We start from the raw sequence: 22,711 nt of genomic DNA on the forward strand, positions 1-22,711 counted from the left end.
TTCTTTCTTTCTTTCTTTCTTTCTTTCTTTCTTTCTTTCTTTCTTTTTTTTTTACAAAGTACAGAGCTACAGAGATGCATTATATCCACCTTCTCCAGAGCCACACAATTGTCTATCAAGGAATGGAAGAAATAGTGAAACTATAAACAGTTCACATTTGTATACTTTTTAGGTTGAATAGAATATTATGTCAGACAGTCAGCTATGATTTATTAAGTACCTACATGTGCCAGGCACTGTGCTGAGCACTGGGGATTAAAGAAAAACAACAACAAAGTCCTTGCCCTCAAAGGGCTCATAAAGGAGGACATAACGTGCAAACAGCTGTATAGGAGCAAGAAGTCAGGTATTATAATCAGAGATCATTGGGAATAGCTTTAAAAAAAAAGAGGAACTTTTAGCAGAAGCCCAAGAGAAACCAGGAGGCAGAGATGAGGAAGGAAATATGAGTTCCAGGCGTGAGGAATGGCCATTGTTCCTCTTACAGGGATGAGGAACATCCCCACGTCAAATGTGGGGATTGGACCAAATGACCTCTATGGTGTCTCCCATAGAAAATGCTCAGAGTCAAGAGATGAAGTGTTGTGTGCAAGGGACAGAGAGGAAGCAGGGTTGCTGAATTACAGAGTATGAGGAGGGGCATAAAATGTAAGAAGATTAAAAAGGTAGGACAGGGCCAGGTTATAAAACATCTTCAAAGTCAGAGGATTCAGTATTTGATGCTGGAGGTAACAGGAAGCCACCGGATTTTACTGAATGGAGAGCGACATGGTCAGATCTGGCCTTTAGGAAAATCAGTTTGACAGCTGCTTAGAAGATGGATTGGAATGAGAAGAGGCTTGAGGTTAAGCCAACCTACCAGCAGGCTAATGCAATAATCTAGGCATGAGATGCCACACCAAAGTGGTAGCGGTATCAGAGGAGAGAAGGGGGCATGTATAAGATGTTACAAAGATAGAAATCACAGGACTTGTGTTAAAAGGTTTCAATTAAGTGCTAAAGCAAGGATTAAAAATTCATTTCATAGTTCCCATCTGAAAATTAACAACAGCAACCCCAGTAATCATAGCTGACATTAAAATAGCCTTTTAAGGTTTTCAAAGCTCTTTATAGACATTATCTCATTTGACAGTCCCAACATCCCAGTGAGGTAAACTTAGACACTCTCTTGGATCTGGGAATCTCAGTGGTGGATTTTTCCTCTGCTCCTTATCTTACGCAAATCTTGTCTATGTCCTTCCATAAATACTCCATTGAGTACTTACCCGGTGCATTGAAGGCCTTCTTTTGCACCTTTAAATATCTTTAGAATAACAGTGTCATTCTAGATCTTTCCGTCTGTGTTCTCTCACTCTTACTATATGACTTGCCCACCTCCTTTTCTAAATATATGTATATTTTATGCCATCCTGTATCCTGATTTGTAGATAGATATTTTACAGAATTTTTGTCCACAGAATGAATCTGAAGTTGTTAGTAGGAAAGTGGAAAGTGAGACAGATTTAGAGTCAGAGGACTTAGGTTTAGATTTTGGTTCCACTCTTACTTAAGAAGTTTTTTCCTGGCCCATTTCACTGCTAATGCCTTTCCTCTCAGATCATTCCCCATTTACACCATATGTATTTTGTATGTACGTAGTTATTTGCTCATTGCTTCCACCATTAGAATGAGAGCTCCTTGAGGGCAGGGACTGTATTTTGACCTTTCTTCATATTCCCAGAGCTTAGCACTGTGCCTGGAATATCATGAATACTTAATAAATGTTTGGCGGTTCATTGATTGGATACAGTGCTTGTCTTGGATTAAGGAAGGCCTAAATTCAAATCTCACTTCTTATATTTACTACCTACATAACTATGGCATCACTTTGCCTCTGAGACTTACTTGCCATATTTAACAAATCATATGCCTGTAATTCCTACCAAGGTGGCACAGTAGATAAGAGTACTGGGCCTGGAATCAGGAAGATTCGTTTTTGTGAGTTCAAATCTGGTCTCAGATACTTACTAGCTGTATGACACTGGGAAACTCACTTAACCCAGTTTGCCTCAGTTTCCTCATCTGTAAAATGAGCTGGAGAAGAAAATGGCAAACCGCTCTAGTATCTTTGCCAAGAAAATCTTAAATGGGGTTACAAAGAGTCAGACACGACCGAAAACAACTGAACAATAACACCAAAAAAATCTCCCTTACAGGATTGTTGTGAGACACAAATGGGATAATGCATAGAAGGTCAAACAGATTAAGTTCACAGTGATAGTTCTACAAATTCTGGAAGGCAGTCATCAGATCTGAAGTCTTCTAATCTTAAGAGCAACACTCTTCCCAAATGCTTTTGTTCATACGTCATGTCCCAGGGCCTGTGGCAGATGAAGCAAGGATCTAGAAACAAATAAATATTTCAACTGAACTGCACCCCAAAACTGAGGAATCTGGGGATTGAGGCCACCAACTTGTTAAGTTACTTTGAGCAAGTGACTTCGCTTCCTTATCTTGTGGTTAGGGGAAATGAGGGAGCTTGAACTAGGATGTTAGGCTGATTTACCTAAAATTAGAAAGGACCTCATGGGCCACCTTTTTGGCCTACCTCATTTTACAGGTGAGGGAACTGAGACCCAGGGAGTTTAAGTGACTTGCCTGAGATTACACAGCTAGTACCCTTCAGAGGTGAGATTTGAACCTGGAGCCTCTAACTTAAGAGCCAGTGACCTTTCTATCATACCACACTACCTGATTTCTAAGGCTTATTTCAGCTGCTCCATCTATGAGTCTCTCACACACACACACATACACATACACACACACACACACACACACACACACACACACACACGCCCAGGTAATTATAATACATTTTAGAGTAGGAATGGATCAGAATTTTTCTCTTATTTTATTTTTTCTCAATCATATATAAAAAAATTATAACATTCATTTTTTTTTAGAATTTTGAGTTCCAAATTCTCTCCCCCTTTCCCTCCCCCCTCCTTGAGAAGGCAAGCAATTTTAGATCAATTATATGTGTTCAATCATGCAAAACATATTTCTGTATTAGCCGTGTTGCAAAAGAAAACACAAATCAAAACAAAAAAAATTAAATTTTTAAAAAGTATGCTTTGATCTGTATTCAGATTCCATTAGTTCTTTCTCCAGAAGTGGATAGCATTTTTCATCATGAGTCCTTCAGAATTGTCTTAGATCGTTGTGTTGCTGAGAACAGCTAAGCCATTCGCAGCTGATCATAGTACAATATTGCTGTTACTGTATATAACGTTTCCTGGTTCTGCTCACTTCACTTTGCATCAGTTCATATAAGTCTTCTCAGGGTTCTCTGACAGCATCCTACTTGTCAAATGAATAGAATTTAAGAGCTAGAAGGGACCTCAGCAACCACATAGTCTAATCTTTACACCAGTCAATATACCTAACAAGTGGTCATCCAGTCTCTTCTTGAAGAACACCAAAAAGATGAAACTTACTACCTCTTGAGGAAGCCTTTTGTAAATGTATACAAGAGGTTCACACCAAATGCTCTGAGACTTCAGAGGAGAGGTGGATTTCTGTGTGGGTGGGCAAATCAGGGAAAGCTATATTAGGAGGAGGTAGCAAATGACCTGAGTTCTGAAGTAAAGGTAGTATCTCACTGATAGAAAAGAGACAGGAAAATATTCCAGGTTTTGTGAAAGGTGTGAACAAAGATGTGGGGGCTGGGATGCTGAGGGCATTTAGAGAATGGCAATTCACCCCATAGTCACAGTTGGCTGCAGCATAATTTAATCAATGGCTGCTCAGTTTCTCATAGCCACTTAATAGTTTTATAATACGTGAACACCTGTTCTTAGCCATTGAATTTGATCCACAGTGCTAAGGATGCTCTGAAAAGGTTTTGAAATGGTAGTACTTTTCTTCAGTTCTCTGTACACTGCTAAACAGCAGACTAAAAAAATACTGACTTCATAGTTTTCTGTCTTCAAAGAGGAATATTGTTCATTCACTGGGAAGATATTTGAAACCAGTCTGCTTTTTCTTGTATAGCCAATTGTTGTATGTGGTATATGGGGAAGAGGGCTTAAGTATAGCCTTACTGACTACAATTGGGTAGCTGTATTTATGCCTGTTGGTATCTGTGATGATAATGGTGTCAGCAGTACAATCTTAGACTTCAAATGTCAACCAGATAATTATTTCCCATGGTAGGCTTGGCCTTGTTTAGAGGGATGATTTGATGCCTCAGCTCTTCTGTAAGTTATTCCACTGGTGATATTTATTTGGGGTTCAAAGTACATAGATCTGAGTCCCTAGGGTTTGCATTGTGCGTGTATGTGAGTGCGCGCCCACGCAGGCGTGTTTGTATTGCATTTTTTAAACCTGTCTTTTTCATTGCTAAGAATAACCTCTGGGCATTCACAAACAGAAATTTGGTCACAACATGTGAATGGAAGACTTTGGGGAAAGCACAGAAATGAAGTATGCCTCCTCTCCTCAACAGACAAGGAGAGGCCTCCTCCAGCAGAATAATGCCTGTATTATCAGAGTTGGTCACTGTATTAGGGGTTTTTTACTTAAACTTCTTTACAAGGGGACATTTGATTCCAGGGATTGAGAAAGAGTGTGGAATTTCCAGAACTGATTGTGGTATTTAAAAAAAGGCAGTAAAAAAAACTCATTAAGTAGAAAGAAATAAAAGCACTAAAATTTTCCATTTTATATATGGAAAATTAAATTGTGGTAATAATACACTGGGATACTTAACTCATAGAAGTCTTTGATAGGGGTTTGTATTGTTAAAAGTAAAGCCAACTTAATGAAACCTTCTGATTATTTCTATAGTAAACTTTCCTGGAGAAGGACATAGCTCTCTCTTCTTGATCATCTTCAGCTGGATAAACACATTCTTTAAATATGGCATCAATCCAGTCATTGCTATGACAGCAGCATATAAATAAAAATAATAATTACTCACTTCTGTAGGAAATGAGACAACACTTATTTTAATTGTCCTAGCATTCTAAATTCATTTTGCATTTATTATTAACAACAGCAGTAATAATTAATTCATTCAAAATTCATAGGGTTTCTAATATAATTTCAAAGATGTTTCATTGCAGTTTATCACCCCATCATCTATCCATTGACTAATCATTTATGTTATTTTGACAGCATATATTGCTACCCAGGAGAAATAATTTAGTTCATAGAGTCCGAGTCAAGATTGAACAAATATTCTTTGTTGCTGTAGGAATGTAAATTAGAATGACCATCATTATTGGTTCCCCATACCACCGATGTCAGGAGCCTGGCTATTTAGCCATCCTTGGCAGCATCAGAATTGGCGATTGAAGCTCAGTTACTTTCTGATTGTTTGAGGCAGCGTGTCACAGCAGTTAGACTGCTGGACCTGGGCTCAAATCCCACATCTTTATTGGCTGTGCATCTATGATCAAATCACTTAGCTTTCCTGAGTCTCAGTTTACTCATCTGTCAAAAAACAATAATAATACTTACAGTGACTACTTAATATAGTTCTTGTAAGGTCCAAATAAGATGTTGTATGAGAAGGACTTTTCAAACTTTATAGAAAAGTCAGTATTATATAAAAGTTAGTTGTTATCATCATCATCATCATTGTTGGACTTATGGTTGGAGAGAAAGGATAATAATTCTCCTTTCCCTCATGTGGCTTCAGTCAGAACAGTTTGGTTAGTTGTTTCAGTCATGTGCAACTCTTTGTGACCTTGATACGTTTTCTTGACAGAGATACTGGAGTGATTTGTCATTTCCTTCTCCCTCTCATTTTACAGATAAGGGAACTGAGGTAAAAAGGGTTAAGTGACTTGCCCAGGGTCACACAGCTAGTAAGTGTCTGAGGCTGGATTTGAACTCAGGTCTTCCTGACTCCATGCCCAGTGTTCTATCCACTGTGCCACCTAGCTACCCAGTCATAGCAATAGTGAGCCCCAGTTAGTCCTGTGTTGTATCAGGGAGGTTGTACAAGTCTGAACTTTTGTACTTCTTTGATTCAAAATTAAGATGGTTTTGTTTTTGGTTTGGGTTTTTTTTTTCATTAAAAAGACAACCATGAAACTAATTAGAGCTTCACATAGAGAAGGGGTATCCATGACCTCCATCCCACATGGGGAGCAAGAATAAAGACTCTAGTATGTTTCCTGATCACACTGGAAGGTGCAAAAGAGCATAACTACAAGCTTGTGAGGGATCTTAGGCCCTTTTTCCATCTCTGTCTTAGTCTCCATCTCTCTTCCTCTTTCTTCTTCTCCTTCTCCATCTCTCCTCTCTCTGTCCCTCTCTCTCCTCTCTCTTCTCTCTCTTCTCTCTCTCCCTCTCTCTCTCCCTCTCTCCTCTCTCTCTCTCCCTCTCTCTCTGTTTCTCTCTCCCTCTTTCCCTTCCTCCCTCCCTCTGTCTCTGTCTCTCTTCTTTTCTCTCTCTTTCTTTTCCTCTCTGTCTGTCTCTCTCTGTCTCTGTCTCTCTGTCTCTCTCTGTCTCTGTCCCTCTGTCTCTCTCTCTCCTCCCTACTCCCTCTCCTTTCCTCCCTCTGTCTCTGTCTCTTTTTTCTCTCTTTCTTTTCCTCTCTCTCTGTCTCTGTCTTTCTATCGCTTCTTCACCCCGACCCCGATGGGCACAGGTGCATTCCTAGACTCTTCTGCTTTTCTCCATTGATTGACTGAAAGTATTTATCAACTGGTAGTCTTTTCCATCCTTTCCAAGGGATATTTGTGAGTCTTGCTAATTTTAGGGTTACAGTTCAGGATTAAATTAAAACTTAAACACTCATACAGAGGTGGGAAAGCCTGAAGCTTTCAGCAACAGTATCTTCATAGAAATTATTTTGAGGGGTCTCTTAGTTCGTATTTCATTCTTTCTAACACTTCTTGTCTGTCCAGAGATCACCAGACAGCCTGACTGATGATTCTGACAACTTCTGACTAACTTCGGAGCCTTGGCCAGTTCAAATAGTGAGTCAGTGTCTGAGGCGGAGAGGTGGGATATGAGCTCCGGTCTTCTTGACTCCAAGCCCAGGCTATATCCATTGCACCACTAGCTGCCTCAGAACAGGTTTCATGAACAGAAAGCCAAGACTTTGACATGGACACAGAGTCCCATGTGACCCTTTATTTTGGACCTTTCACTCTACAAAAATTGATCCATTAAGGCCTTCAAAAAAATATGAGGCCTGACCTGTGATTTTATTGGAATAAGAAACTTAAGCCTGAAAAGTACTGCCAGTCACTTATTTCAGAGAATTACCTGGGGTGCTTTATTGATAGAGATGATGCCAGAGGAGTTTGGATCACAGAGGCTATCAGTCAATCAGCACTTAACAGGACCGTGACTTGAACTTGGGTCTTTCCGGCTCCAAGGTCAGTCCTCTATGCACTTAGCTTTGCTGATTCTCTCGGGCCTTATTAATCAATTAGAATGCAAATAGGTGTTGATCATTAAGTAGGGTCTTGTATATCATGCAGATAAACAGTCAAGCTTCTTGCTTGAGTTAGTTACCAAATGTTAGAGTGATTGTGAAATAAAATGAAAATATTTATGGTAAATATGGTGCTGAAGCTGTCTTTTTTGGAAAAAGGAAAAAAAGAACTATTTAAATGCTGTCATTCGTGTGCTTTAAAATTCAATTAGACCCATTCCTTTAACTTAGAGCTTATCTTAGTTTTTTTAGGTATGGAATAATTATTTTCTATCTGTAATTTGACAAAATTATACAGTTACTTTTAAAATGATACTGAAAATTTTATGCTTTGTTCTGACTTCAGAATAAAATACAGAAGCAGGAAGATTTGTTTTAAATGTTTTCACATCTGTCTGTGATATTATGAAAATAGTCAATTCTATAATTCAAAATCCTTATTTCCCCCCTTTGCTTCTTTCTCCCCCTTTTCTTCCTGTTTTTCTTTTCTCATCCTCCTTTCCTCTCCCTCTTCTTTTTCTTCTTTTCTCAGTTTTGGTGTGTATGTAACAAATAGCCATTTAATGTCCATTAACCTGCTTACTTAGCAAAGTGCAGTAACTATAAAGAATAATAAGAAGGAAACAGACATAGAGATACATAACAATGTGACTTTGGAAGGAAAAAATCTGAAGGACGCTTGTTTCTTCTCTCTTACTCTCTTTGAAATACTGTTGAAGGAATGAATGAAAATAATTTATTAAGTGCCGTTGTACTATGTTGAAGATATAGATACAAAAGCAATGATAGTCCCTGCCTTCAAAAAATTTACATTCTAATGGAGGGGGAGACAAAATATATAGGGGAATGATGAACAGGGAGGGGAATATTTTGCTTCGGAAAGTTAGAGGAATGGTAAGTGGAGCTGGGGTGGGGGAGAGGTGGGGGGGAGGGGGGAAGAGAGATTGACACATCCTTTCCAGGGATAATGAAAGAGTTGATTTGATTGTGGTTACAGAACTGGAATGAAGGATGAGTACTCAGGAAACAAATGTGACGGCAAGAAAGCTAGTGAGAATATGGCTAGAGCTGGGCCTACATTGAGTGGTTGACTGAGGTAACCATCAATCAGGCCACTGGGTCCCCAGAAGGGAATTCCGGTTTCTGGTCAGATTTCTTAAATGTTTTACCTATGCAAAGGAATGGTCGGAAGCTTTAGGAGATTTCCTCTCCCTTCATGTTCTTCATTCAGGAATGTCTAAGACTACATATATTGCTTCTCTATCAGAATAAGCCTACATTTCCATATTTGACTTTTTTGAAGCATAAAAATAATGATTGGTCATAGTTAATTTGTATATGAAGAGAACTATATTGACCACTACCAGCATGATCATCCTTCAATTCTTTTCCAAATAAAAGTGAGAGATTTATGCAGTCCAACTGTATTCTCTTGCCTAATCCTGCTTTGGACCAAAATGAAAGGCTTGCGAAATGATTAGCTGAGGTTAGAGACATAGACTGTGGCTAGAGAATATAGCAAAGTTAATTGGCCCATACAGTATTGAACTTTTGACCTTGGTCTCATTAGGAGTAGCCATCACAAATCCTCAACTTCTTGAAGTAAAGGAAGAGGGGGAAAGAGCCTAGTAGAATGCCCATTATTGGAAAAATGCCATAATGGATGTGCAACCATTTCAGAAAACTGTCAAAGAATTACATTGTTTTTATTAAATAAACACTACATAAAAGGTCACTTTTTTTCTCTCTTTTTCCTCCCATAGGTCTAGGCTTCAGTATCGCAGGAGGTGTGGGCAATCAACACATCCCTGGAGACAACAGTATTTATGTTACTAAAATTATAGATGGAGGCGCAGCACAGAAAGATGGACGTTTGCAAGTAGGAGACAGACTACTAATGGTGAGCATGACTAAAAGCAGGCATTTATATACCTGGGAAATCCTGGCTTTGCAGATTGTCCTTATTTGGAACTATGAAGATTAAAACAGCTGAGAATAGCAGGATGGAGCATGGGAAGCCTATTTTGGACAATTGGATAATGTAAGAAGACAACATGACAATTTTTAAAGAGGACTTTCTCTGTAGTCAGAGAACCTGGCCTCAAACATCACCTCTGATGCTTCCTCTTGGTCAGGCCTTGGGCAAGTCACTTAACTCCCCTAGGCCTCAGTTTCCTCATCTGTCAAGAGAACAGACTAGTCTAGATCTGGCCTCTAAGAACAAATCCAACTTTAGTTTTATAATTCCATTAAGTTGTCTGAATTTTTGTATTTAAAAAAAAATTGAAGTCAAAGTTACCATTGTTCTTATCATATAAAATTCAAATTTTATGTTGATCTTTCACTTTATAAGAATGACAGAGTCCAAAGGAGGGAGGCTTTTCTTAAGCTTTAAATTTTACCAAATATTTTCACCCTGTGAGTTAAGTAATTCAACCACCTATGAGGGAGGTTGTTATATGTATTATTATGCCCATTTTATAACTGAGGAAATTAAGGCTCTGAAAAAAAGTAATTTGCTAAAGGTTACACAATTAGTAAGTGACAAAACCAGAATCCAAACTCATACCTTCCTTGATACACTCTTTCTACCATACCACTCCGAGCCTTACTTCTGCCTGGGAAGATTGGAAAGAGATATAGAGGGAGTCACATTTGGGCATTTGATGTTGAAGAATGAGAAGGATTTCAAACAGTAGGAAAATGGAGGAAGGACAGAAATGCCAGACCTGCTAAATGGTGTGAGCAAAAATATGGAGGTGGGAAAGCATGGGGCATGTTCAGGCAGTGGAATTACTCTCAACATCTACGTCATCCCCTGACCCATGACCAGCACAGAACTTTAGAATTGAAAGGTACCTCATAGGTTATGTATTAAAACTCTCTACTGAGTTCTCTTGTTATGATAGGGGAGGTAATGAGGCTTCCATTTGTACACCTATAACATGGGGAATTCAAAGCTTTCAAAAGCAGCCCATCACTTTGTTAGATAAATCTAACTGTTAGAAAGCTCATTCTGGAAGTTGACTTCTATCATCTTAGAACATCCATCAATTGATCCAAGTGGAATAAACCTCTTCCACATGATAAGGGAGCCAGGAACAGAGAATAAGCATTTATGTAGCACCTCCTAGGTGCCAGTCGCTGTATACGTGATTTATAAATATCATCTCATTTTATCCTCACAACAACCTGGGAGGTAGGTGCTATTGTTATCCCAATTTTACAGTTGAAGAAACTGAAGCAAACAGACTTGGCTCAGGGACACACAACTAGTACATGTCTGAGGCTAGATTTGAACTCAGATGTTCCTGACTTCAAGTTCCGAACTCTATTCCTCTACCACCTAGCTGCCTCTAACCCTTCACGGTAAAAATTATGTCCCTCTCTCCCAAGTCTTTTCTTCCTCAGGGTAAACATCCCTAATTTCTTCAACCATGTATATGATATACAGTTATTTCAAGCCTCATTTGAATTTCCATGGGGAAAATTAAATTTCCCATATGTGACACAAAGGCAAAACATTCACGTAAATATCATTTATTTGAACTCATGTATATCATCAGAAAAAAAATTTTAATGGCTGATTCTTTGTCCCTGAGAGACAACAGTAAATTAAAAAGATAATGTGTGTAAGATAGAAAAAGGTCGTGGCCTGAAATCTTGGTTCTGACACATAAAAGCCATGGGACTGAGGATACATCATTTAATTGCCTGATTCCTTAGTTTCCTCACCGGCAAAATGGTGCTTAAAATATTCTCACTATCCATTTCATAGAGATATTATAATGCATGAGCTTTGTAAACCACAAAGTAGTATATAAATGTGAGTTGTTATTATTACCATTATTATCTGTGAACATTACAGTAGAAGCCCCAAATAGTAACCTTATCCTTTCCTTTTCTTATTGTATACACACACACACACACACACACACACACACACACACACACACATACACTTTGTCTAGAATTTTTTTTTTCCACAATCCTTGACTCAATGGGGGCTTCAGCTTTCCTGGCATCGTTGTCTGTGTTGTGTCTCATCTAAAGGCAGCTAGGTTGCTCAGTGGATAGAATGCTGCGCCTGAAGTCAGAAAGACTTGAATTCAAATCCAGCCTCAAACAAATCACTTACTCTGTGTCTACCTCAGTTTCCTCAACTGTAAAATGGGACTCAATAACATCTACCTCCCAGAATTGTTGTGAGGAACAAAATTAAATCAATTCAATTCATTAAACATTTATTTAGCACCTACTGTGTTCCAGGAATTGTGCTAAGCACAGGGTGAAGAAAGGGGAAGAGCAATCACAGGGTACCCATTGCAGGGGCAGCCAAGCAGAGCTGCTGATGGAAAATTGAGTTACTTGGAAAGTTCTCAGCCCTCTCTAAAGGAAGGCTTTGGGGGTGGAGGGAGGGAACTGAAAGAGTTAAAGTGACGAGGCACTGCACTAAGTAAATAATATTTGTAAAGCTCTTAAAATGCTTAGCACATAGTAAGTGCTGCATAAATCCTTATCCCTCCTCCTATTTGTATTTGTCCTGTGCGTGCATGTGCTTCTCACATATTTTTTACCTATCAGAGTTCCTTGGAAAGCCCCTGTTGGTTTCTCCTGATGCTTTTGCCTCTCCTTAATCACTCGGATTGTTTGTGAATGTATTATCAGAATATATTTTCAGATCTTGACAAGTCACTCTCCCTCTCCAGGCCATGGTTTCCTCGTTTGTAAATGAGTGAGTTGAACTGGGACTTCCCTGAGGGGACTTTTAGCTCAATGCCCTTTGACTTCTTATGTTGTGACCTTGAGCCCTCCTGCTCTATAAATTAATTTCTTGCTGGCAGCTACTCTATATACTATTTCCTACCTGTTACAAAAAGCAATATCATGCTAAGTATTGTGGGCTGACTTTTTGTAGCTCTACTTAAGATTCTGGCCTGATTTTCACATTTTAAAATAAGAACAATAATAATAAAACCACTGTAAATCTGTCAAAAATGTTTCCTGGCTCCGTGATAACAGCTCACTCTCTTTTACAATTTTTCTTGACATTCATTGTCAAGGTAACTATTTTGTTCCCCCAAAATAACTAAGACATAATCCTTAAATGTCTTAAATTTAAAACATGGTATAAAAAATGCACCTGGGACAGGAACAGATCGCTTGTCTTATGTAAGACAGGAAAAAAATAGCCCTGCCCTCCGGATAGGTGCCAAGTTTGGAAGATCAGGCAAGGTTTGAAAAGAAATGATTCAGTGCATATTGTGTGAGAGAAAAATAAATGACTAGAAGCTTCTGAAAGACAGATTGTTGGAAACAAAAGGAAGATGAGTTCTCTTTCTTCAAAGCACAAAACGCATTATGTTTCCTCTCTTGCTACATGCTATCCTCATCTTTCCCTTCCCCTTCCCTTCGAGCAAGGAAGTACAGATTATCCAGCTCCTTTGAATCACCAGCTGGGTCCTTCTGAATTATTCTTTTTCTAAAGCTGTTTACACCATACCCTTCTCCCTTGCTTCAAACCCTCAGTGATTTCATATTGGTTTGGATATTCCTTGTACAACGATCCTGAACCCAGAATGCCTTAGCAGATGCATTCTGAGTGGCCGACTTCAGCACATTAAATGCCCTACCTCTCAGCTGTCTTTCTGGTGATTGAGCTTCCATGGACTTGTCTCTGACCATGCTGGCTCTGTGGTCCTGGGCAAGTCACTTTCATAGGTAAAATGGGGACAAAAATAGCGCCTATCTCATAGGGATCAAAATGTAAAAGAATGGTAAAATGCTTTACAGACCTTAAAGTGGTATGTAAATGTTACTGTCATTAGTACAAAGATTTGAAGTCAAAGGACCTGAGTTCCAGTTTTGGCTCTGTCGGCCATGTGACCATAGACAAATCACCTCCCCTCTTAAGGTCTCATTTTTCTCACCTGTAAAATTACAGTAGTTGATGTTTAAAAAGATTTAAAAGTTTGCATAGTGTTTTAAATATCTTCTCACAAGAAACCTATGAAGTAGGTACTACATGCTCACATTGTAAGGTTAAATGATTTTTCTGTGGTCAACTACCTATTAAGTACCCGAGGCAAGCAATGAACTCAAGTCTTCATTTCTCCATGTCCAACATTCTATCCACTAAACCAGGATGCCACTCATAGCTCTCTGCCAATGTAGGAAGGGATGGCATGTGGAGGAAGGATGAGGAATGTTCTTTTTGGCCCCAGAACACAGAACAAGAAGCAGTGAGTGAGAGTTGCCAAGAGACAAATTGAAGATTGATATAGTCAACTAATTAATCAACAAGTATAAAGAAAGTAACTGCTACGTGTCAGGAACCATGCATGGTGCTCGATGAAAACACAAAGCACCAAACAATCCTTGTACTCAAGGAGTTTACATTCTTAATGAAGGAGATAACGAGTATATAGTACATCCCACAAGCCTTAGTGTAGTTTTCAGCTATTAAAGCTTAAAAGTCCATATAGACATACATATAGAGAGAATAAATATAGTCTACAAACAAAAGGAAATAATTTCCTAAAAAACAAAAGATATCCAAAAATGGAATGTGCTGCCTCTAAAGAAGACTTCTTCATTGGAGGACTTCTGTGCAAGGCTGGGAAAATGCTTGTTGGGGATGTTTTAAAAGGAATTCTTTAGTTTAGGGAGTAGGAGTATGGGGTACACTAGATGGGCCCTGAATTGCCTTTCAACTCTGAAATTCTGTGATGGCTCAAGCTCCCTCCTGCCTCTGAATCTGTGATGTTGTGACAAATGCCAAGGGGAGAACAACATAAAAGTCCACATATGTTCTAGGAGTTTCCTATATCTTTAGAACCACAAATAAACAAACAAATGTAAACTTTGGTAATTTTTATTGATAAGGTCAAAAACTTTTAATTCAACAAGCATTTATTAAGCTCATTCCTAGTCTCAAGGAGCCTGTATTGTAATGGAGGAAAAAACAAGTGTGTATAAGTGCGTGCGTGCGTGTGTGTGTGTGTGTGTGTGTGTGTGTGTACATATAAGTTCATATTATATATTATAATCATATATATTCTATAAATAACTATATTTATTCTTTGTACATATTCTTTCTGTGTGTATATATGTACATATGTACATGTGTATTATATGTATATGTGCATGTATATAGACACAATAAATAATATGCAGTATATACAAAATGTATAAGTATATACAGAATACTGTATATACGGTGAATAAATATATAGTGAATAAACACAATTAGAAGAAAACACTTCCTAAAATTTAGAACTATCCAAAAGTGGGGATGGGTTTTATCAGGCACTCTCCTGAGCACTCGGGCTACAAAGACACAATACAGAGTTGTCCCTGACATTTCATGGGGCCTGGTAGTTTCTCAAATTTCAGTTTAGGTTCCTTTCCAACCCACTTCCTACTCCCTAATGCATTTCTGGTTTGTCTCCAATCCTGATATCGTTGACTGCATATTCATCTCCTCATGTCCATCATCTGCTTATTTTGTTGCTTATGGCAAGTACTTCCATTCCTTTCCCACCACCACCGCCCTCCTCCACACCACTCTGTACCTCTGTTCTATTGTGTTCATTCGCCAGCACTAGTTTCTCCCACACACCCTAATTTATCCTGAGTTGGCCAGCACATCCCCTGGCACCCTCTTGTTCATCTGGAGTTTGCCCTACTCCCCCAAGCTCATGGTGGCATTTCATCTTCTCTCTGAGTCATGTCATCAACAGCTTTCCTTGTGCTCTGTTCTCTTTGTTAATATGAGGAGACCACCATCCATGTGATATGATGTGCCCACCATACAACACCTCCCTCAGAGTCTCAGGATTGCTTTCTAAAGTGGAGAACTGACTACTCGGCCCTCACCATCTATCACAGATAGTCAGTGCCAAACAAACTCAGTGCAATATAGCATTCACCCTAGAAAGAGCACTTGGTTGGATGACTTGGGATTCAATCCACATTTAGATTCTAGCTCCACTCTCCATTGCCTGGGAGGCCCCAAGAAACTCACTTTATCTCTCTAGGCCTCACTTTCTTTGTTTTTAAAATGAGGGGATCCAAATAGATGGTCCCTAAGTTAAGGAAAGAACACTAGATTGAGAATCAAGAGACTTGTGTTTGAGTCATTCTGCTTAGACACTAAATAGCTGTATTACCTCAGGCAAGTCATCCTCCTGAGCTTTAGTCACCTCTTCTGTAAAATGGGAGGGCGAGGAGGTGCTGAAATGGTCTGTAAAGGCCCCTCCAAGCTCAAACATTCTAAGGTCCTTGATTCAGTGGAAGTAACAATCACAAGAGTCATCAGCCAATCAGTTGCACCCTCTCTTCAGACAATCAGCACCAGCTGTAGCCCCATTGTCTTGAGAGTTCATAGGATAATACACACACATAATTAACTCAAACAGACCTACTTTTGTGAAATACAATTTGAAGACTTCAGCACAAAAGAAGACTTCTTGGGACAGCTCCCATACTATTCTAGAGCTTTCAAAAGACCACATATAAGCCTCATCAGCGGTATCGTAATTAAACTCAACGGCTCACAGATGTTCCCAGGAAATACACACTGAAGATTTTCACCAAGGAATATACTTTCTGGAAAATAAAACAAGTTGGTGGACATCACCACAAAAGCACATATCAGTCACTTTTTTTAATGTTTCTATAAAGCCACTAGCAATCCCTGACCGAAGCTAGTCAAATTATGGAATGTTTGAATCACTCAGTGAAAAACATTAATCCTCCTTCAATAGTTTGTTTTTTTTCAAAATTTCAAGAATATTCCCTCCCAACACTTTTAATCACAATAATGAATAACACATTAATAGTCATTTTCTCCTAATTGCCCTGTAAGTACTGTCCTAAGTACTACCATCCCTCTTTGGACTATGAAGAAGAAACCAAGGGTGAGAGAGGTTAAGTGACTTCCCAAAATTTTCCAGATGGTAAATGAAAGAGCTGAGACTCTAATCCAGCTCAGTAGACTCCAAGTTCAGCCCTCTTCCCACTATACCATCCCACCTCCTATTTTGGTCTCCCTGCCTCAAGTATCTCCCTTCTGCTATCCATCTTCCACATAGCTGCCAAAACAACTTGGGTAAAGCCTGGATCTAACTCTATCTGACTCCTCTATTCCACAAATGCAAATGGCTGGCTTCCTATTGCATTAAAGATCAAATATAAGCTCTGCGTTTGGCTTTAATAATCTCTTTATGACCTGACCCCTTATAGACTTATCATTCATTATTCCCCTCCACAAATCCTGAGATTCTTTAAATATAACATTGCATCTCCTGTCCCTTTGTCTTTGTATAAGTTGTCTCCTATGCCTGGAAAAGCACACCTATTCATCATTGCCTCTTAGAATCCCTTTTTTTCTCTTCAATACTCTGTTTTTCCCTTCAATATACAGTTTAAGCACTGCTTCTGCATGAAGCCTTTCCTGATGCCTCTCAAATGAAATAATATCATAAAATGCTTTGCACAATGCTTGACACATAGTAGACATTTAATAAATGTTTATTCTCTTCCCTCTCCTCTCCACCCCCCAAAATTAACATGTATTTGTTATGCATTATATATAGACTGATATATGTTTATGTTATCTTCTCTAGACTATAAACTCCTTATGACCAGAGACCTTTTCACTTCATTTGTATCCCCAGTGCCTAGCACAGTTTCTGACACATAATTGGTGATTAACTAATCTATTTCCATTGGTTGATCTCTGCTGTTGAATTCCTAACAGTCTGTCAAGACTCAGCTAAAATGTCACCTGTCTCCAAGCTTCCATGATCTCCACAGTCACTAATTATCTGCCCTCTTTCACCTTAAGCAACACTTAATATAAATTCCCTTAAATAATTATGGTGCAATTTTAATATATACAAGCTGATTGCTAGCATTTATGTTACACTTTAAAGTTTGCAAAGCCCTTTACATGTGTCATCTCATTGGATTCTTAAAATAATTCTGTGAGGTGAGCACCATTATTATACCCATTTAACTGATGAGGAAACTGAGATTGAGAGAAGCTAAATAACTTGCCTGGTTATAGTAAGTATTTAAGGTGAAATTTGAATGTAGGTCTTCCTGGCTACAGGTTCAGCACTCTATTCACTGAGCCATCTAGCCACCCTATGGTTGTATTAAAGTTGCCTGCCTGTTCAAATTTCTTACTAGTTTATAAGCTCCTTGTGAGCAGGTGTTATACCTTATTTTTTACTTTAGTATCTCTCCCAGTACACAAGATTCTGTATACAGCAGACACTTTATGGATGTTGGCTGAATTGGCATCAAATTCCCATTCTTGTTCCATCCCTTCTCTCCTCTCACCTATCCTCACACACTTTTCTGACTTTTCCAATCCAGCAAAGCAAGCGTCGAATTCCTAACAATTTTCAAGGTGATGATACTAGGCATCTTGTCCTGCCCATCTGAAAGACAGAAGAGGGTAGGGTTCAATCAGTCTGCACACATCTCTGTCATTTGCTGACAGTTTCATGAATGGCACACCTCCCTCCCTCTCCTGACATTGGGGATGAGATGATGAGATGATAAAACATTGTCAAGAGCCTACTGGCGTTAGGGCTGCTTTTCATTCAATCCTGCTAGTTGTTTGGCAGTGGGGTTCTTATCCATTCACCTGTCAATCCACTCTGTGAAGGCAAGAAGGCTTTTCTCTCTTGCCCTTTCTGTGCTGGTACTTCTGAGTACTGTGGTCACAATATTTGGAGCCACCCCTGATGACTCCTCTCAGAGTGAACATCCCTTCCATCTGCTTCTATTCTTTAAGCAACCCTAAGAAAAGAAGGCCTAAAGGGGATAATAAGTGCCTTCAAGCATTTGAAGGGCTGCCATGTGGAAGAGGGGAATAAGCCGAGAGAACAACACAAACTTTATGAAGTGCCTACTGTTCAGAGAGCATTGCTAGGGAATGAGGAAAAGGTAAAGTTTAGATAATAATAGCCAATTTTTAAAAAGGAACTTACAAAAATTATCTCATAAGACCTTCACAGCAACTCAGTGAGGTAGGTCATCAATCATAAGATCATCAATTTGGAGGTTGGAGAGTTCCACAGTGGCCACTGAGTCTAACTCAGTCATTTTACAGATGAGGAAACTGAGGCCTAGAGAGGCTAAGGAATTTGCATAGCTACCAAAGACCAGAAGTGAAACTTTTACCCAAATTTTGTTGATTCCAGTCTAACACACTCTTCACTATGTCAATACCTGCCCAATACCTATCCTCATAGACCTTCCAGTCTGATAACGGGCTAAACAACCAGCACAGACAACTAAAATATGCACTGATGAAAAGAACAAATACTATTTAAAATTCAAGGGGATAGCTCCTTTGTTGTCTCCATCTCTGGTGGAAAGAGTGATGACTAGATTCTGAGGACCTGAGTTCATATCCCATTTCTGACATTACCTTTGTGACCTCACTTAAGTTATTTAGTGTCTCTGGGCACTGAGAGAGATGTCTTCTGAGTTGCCTTCCAGTTCTAGAACTAGATCCTGCGATATTGATAAAGTGGAGGAAAATAACATGTCACCAGATTTGATTGAGGAAGACCAGAAGAACTTTGTTGAGACGTCAACATTTGGAGCTGTGCTTTAAATCATCAGCAGAAATTCAATCAGTGATGAGAAGGAAGGACAATATTTTTGGCCTAGTGACCTACAGGGAACAAAGAGGCGTGATCAATCAGGGTAGTTCAAGATAAGAAGCCGGTCCAATTTGATTAGAGCGTGAAATCGATTTTATATTTATTACTCACTATCACAAACTCATCTATTCTCTTCTAATTACTGTTTTCACACTATGGAAATCTGTGTCATCTGTTTCAGGTCCCACTCATAAGCATCTTCTGTAGCTGCTTTGTATAACTAGAATACCGCATCCAATGGCCCTAATTCTTTTTTTCTTCTATTCAATGTGCTTTTCTTTCAATGAATAAAAATATACCTTCTATCCCACCCACCATCAAATAAGATAATTTTTGTAAAGTGCTCCACACGGTGCCTAGAACAGAGCAGGCACTAACAAAATAAATGCTTATTCCTTTCCATTCCCATCGCTTTCTTACCCTTCCCTACATCAAAAAAGTAAGACAGACAAAACATATGAAGAAGCTATTCCAATTTTGGAGAACATTTCATGGATAATTTATCTAAATGTTGGGAAACCAGCCACCATTTATATGAAAAATATGCAAACAAACTCCTACATTGGCCATCTCTGAAAATTTCACATACACACATACATATACGTACATATTTTTAGTGTGTATATATGTGGATATAGACAGACAGACAGATAGATAGATAGATGTTTTATCATTGCTCCTCTGCAAACAAAATTGTTCATTGGATTGATCAGAGTTCTTAAGTCTTTCCAAATTGTTTATCTTTATGGTATTGTTATTGTATAAATTGTTCTGCTCAGACTGACTCTAATTTTACTGAGGATTTTTTTTCCTTTTCTTCAAGGTAAATAACTACAGTCTAGAAGAAGTCACACATGAAGAAGCTGTAGCGATATTGAAGAACACTTCAGATGTAGTTTATCTAAAAGTTGGCAAACCAACCACCATTTATATGACAGATCCTTATGGCCCACCTGATATTACTCACTGTAAGTACCACCCTCTCAGCGGGGGTCATTCCATCAGCTTCCTACCTTGCCCGAATTGGAATGATGCACAACCTTAACCACCCTGGATCATCATCCTTTTTTAGCCAGGCAAAAGTCCATTCCAGCTCCTTCCCTAGCTGCCTTCTAAGACCCATGTCTCTTGATGAGATGAGGAAGGTAACAGATGAGGACCCTTAGCATTTCCTCCTTGATCGTTATACTGGAAATGCTTAAAATATGCTGTGTCAGTGTGATTGTAGTAATTGTTTTTGTAACCATATTTTTAAATTGGTATTTCTCAAGTGCCAAAAGATGAGATTAATGCCTCCTGAGGGAAAAATCCTAATGTCTTCTGACGTAAGATCAGGGTAGCACTATGCTGGAAAAAGGATGCATGGCCAAAAAAAATTGGGATGGTCTAATAATGTGAGAGAACAACCCCAAGGGAGGGGTTAGATTTGAAGTTTTAAATTACTGCCTTTGATGCTTGATCTCAGAGCTACCATTTTCCTCTGCCCTCACTTTCCATTTGCAAGAGAGAAAAAAATGGCATAGACTATGGCTATGGAAGTGGGAGGAGGGCTGGCACTATAACAGCCTGCTCAGGCCTCAGGAAGCCAGTAGCTACTTTTGGGGCAGGCCATTATCTGAACTGTTTGAAAGGTCACTAAGGGCCTCAGCTGATGGATGCTGTGTCTTCTGTGACTAGATATAAACCGTTTCTGCCCTTCCAATATAATACTTCAAAAATAATTTTGGAGATATCCATATATAAAATAATTGGGAAATGAAAGGCAGCATTATATCTCAGTAGGAGACTGGGACTCTGAAACCTCAGCATTCTAATTGTGGATCCACATGCCATTAGTTAGTGTTGTGGTCTTAAGCAAGTACTTTAACATCTCTCTGCCTGGGATAGCTCTCTAGAGAGAAATAGAAGGGTTGACTAATTCGTTACCTGCCCATTAAGTCAGATATTGGTTTGTTGTTTTTTTTTTTTAAATGAAGATTCCAAGACTACTTCCAAAGGATATGTGATTCTTTTTGAACCAGAAATGAAGCTGAAACCCACTTTACCTTAGGTGGTATATCCATTATAAAGATAGTCTTCCTGCTTAGTATTTTCCAATATGGATGAATTTTTAACAGTTATCCATAAGGGAGTCAAAATATTTCTGAAAGAAAACATTTACAAAATAAAATAAATAAAGCCATGAATCACTTCAAGAACATCATCTATGGTCAGTGTTGGGGACATAAGGACAGAATAGAGTCTGGAAAAATTATTCAGAAATATAAAAACTAAGATGTTTGTGGGAAATAGACTTCAGGTGATAGCACTGTATAGTTGAAAGGTTATTGAATTTGGACACAGAGGGCTAGAGGTCAAATCTTGGCTATGGTATTCACCTGTATGATGTCAAGCAAGATATTTAAACTCTTTGGGAAAGACTGATGTAAATCTATGTGTCCTACTTCCTGTCAAAAAAGTGCTGGATTCAAGATACAGAATAAGACCTATTTTTGACATACACAAGGTGAGAATTTGTTTTGTTTGACTATATATGTATTTGTTATATGACTTCTGTTTCTTCTTTTTTCTGTTAAATTTACAGGGGTAATAAGGAGGGAAAATAGGTGAATGCTAATTGAAAAACAGACTAGAATTAAAAAATGAGTGGGCCTCAGTTCCATCCTTTGTAAAATAAAGGGGTTAGACTAGATAATAATTGCTAATTTTATATAACATTTTGAAGTTTACAGTGTTTTTCATGTATTATTGCAATTAATCCTCACAACAACCCTGTGAAGTAGGCTTTTTTTTTAATTTCCATTTTACATATGTGGAAACTGAGGCTCAGATTTAAGTGACTTATCTAGGGACACCCAGCTGGTAAGTCAGTCAGGTTTTGAGTCCAGAATTGATTTAATTCAAGTCTCTATTCTCTATATTTTTGGCCTCTAAGATGACCTCTGATGTCCTTTCTTTCTTTCTTTCTTTCTTTTTTTTTTTTTTTTTTTTGCAAGGCAGTTGGGGTTAAGTGATTTGCCCAGAGCCACACAGCTAGTAAATGTCAAGTGCCTGGTCTGAGACTGGATTTGAACTCAGGGCTTCCTGACTCCAGGGCCGGTGCTCTATCCACTGTGCTACCTAGCTGCCCCCTGATGTCCTTTCTAGGTCTAAATCTATGATCCTGAAATCATGAAGTGGGGAGCCTAGCCAGGACTAGGATTAAGCACAATTAGTAGTTGCATATAGTGCAACATTAAACAATGAGGGAAATGTTTCAGATGTATTTTTTTAAGAGTATAGTGGTTTCATCAGATGAATTTCTTGATTAACTGGATGAACTTACTGGGGAATGAGCCTTTGCTAAAAGTTCAGTTGCATCTCATCAGCTGGGTATGAATTGGCTGGTTTGCACTGTCATGGCTTAAAGCTACCTCTTTCTTGCTTGCTTATAAAATGGAGACAGCTGCAGAGTAGCAAGTTCCCTGGTTAATAAACGCACATGTTTTTAATGCTAGAATATCATAACTCCAGTAGTATACATGGGCCATCCCATCAGTTATCCTCCAATGTTGTACTATGACCAGCTCATCTTCTTTTTCAATCAAAC

The 22,711-nt window shown here is 38.7% G+C and overlaps 1 protein-coding gene across 3 annotated transcripts in view; it reads left to right on the forward strand.

Annotated features, from left to right (window-relative positions):
• The window catches only part of DLG2 (discs large MAGUK scaffold protein 2), a 1,559,742-nt gene that overhangs the window by 866,369 nt on the left and 670,662 nt on the right, over positions 1 to 22,711 (forward strand). For all 3 annotated transcript variants that reach the window (XM_027848244.1, XM_027848243.1, XM_027848245.1), the window contains 2 exons: positions 9,199 to 9,335; positions 19,946 to 20,090. In XM_027848244.1, the coding sequence (XP_027704045.1) occupies positions 9,199 to 9,335; positions 19,946 to 20,090 (282 nt within the window). The remainder of the gene's footprint in view (positions 1 to 9,198; positions 9,336 to 19,945; positions 20,091 to 22,711) is intronic.

This window comes from Vombatus ursinus, unplaced genomic scaffold (assembly GCF_900497805.2).
Source record: "Vombatus ursinus unplaced genomic scaffold, bare-nosed wombat genome assembly UNPS02005659.1, whole genome shotgun sequence".
In the NCBI taxonomy this organism is placed as follows: domain Eukaryota; kingdom Metazoa; phylum Chordata; class Mammalia; order Diprotodontia; family Vombatidae; genus Vombatus; species Vombatus ursinus.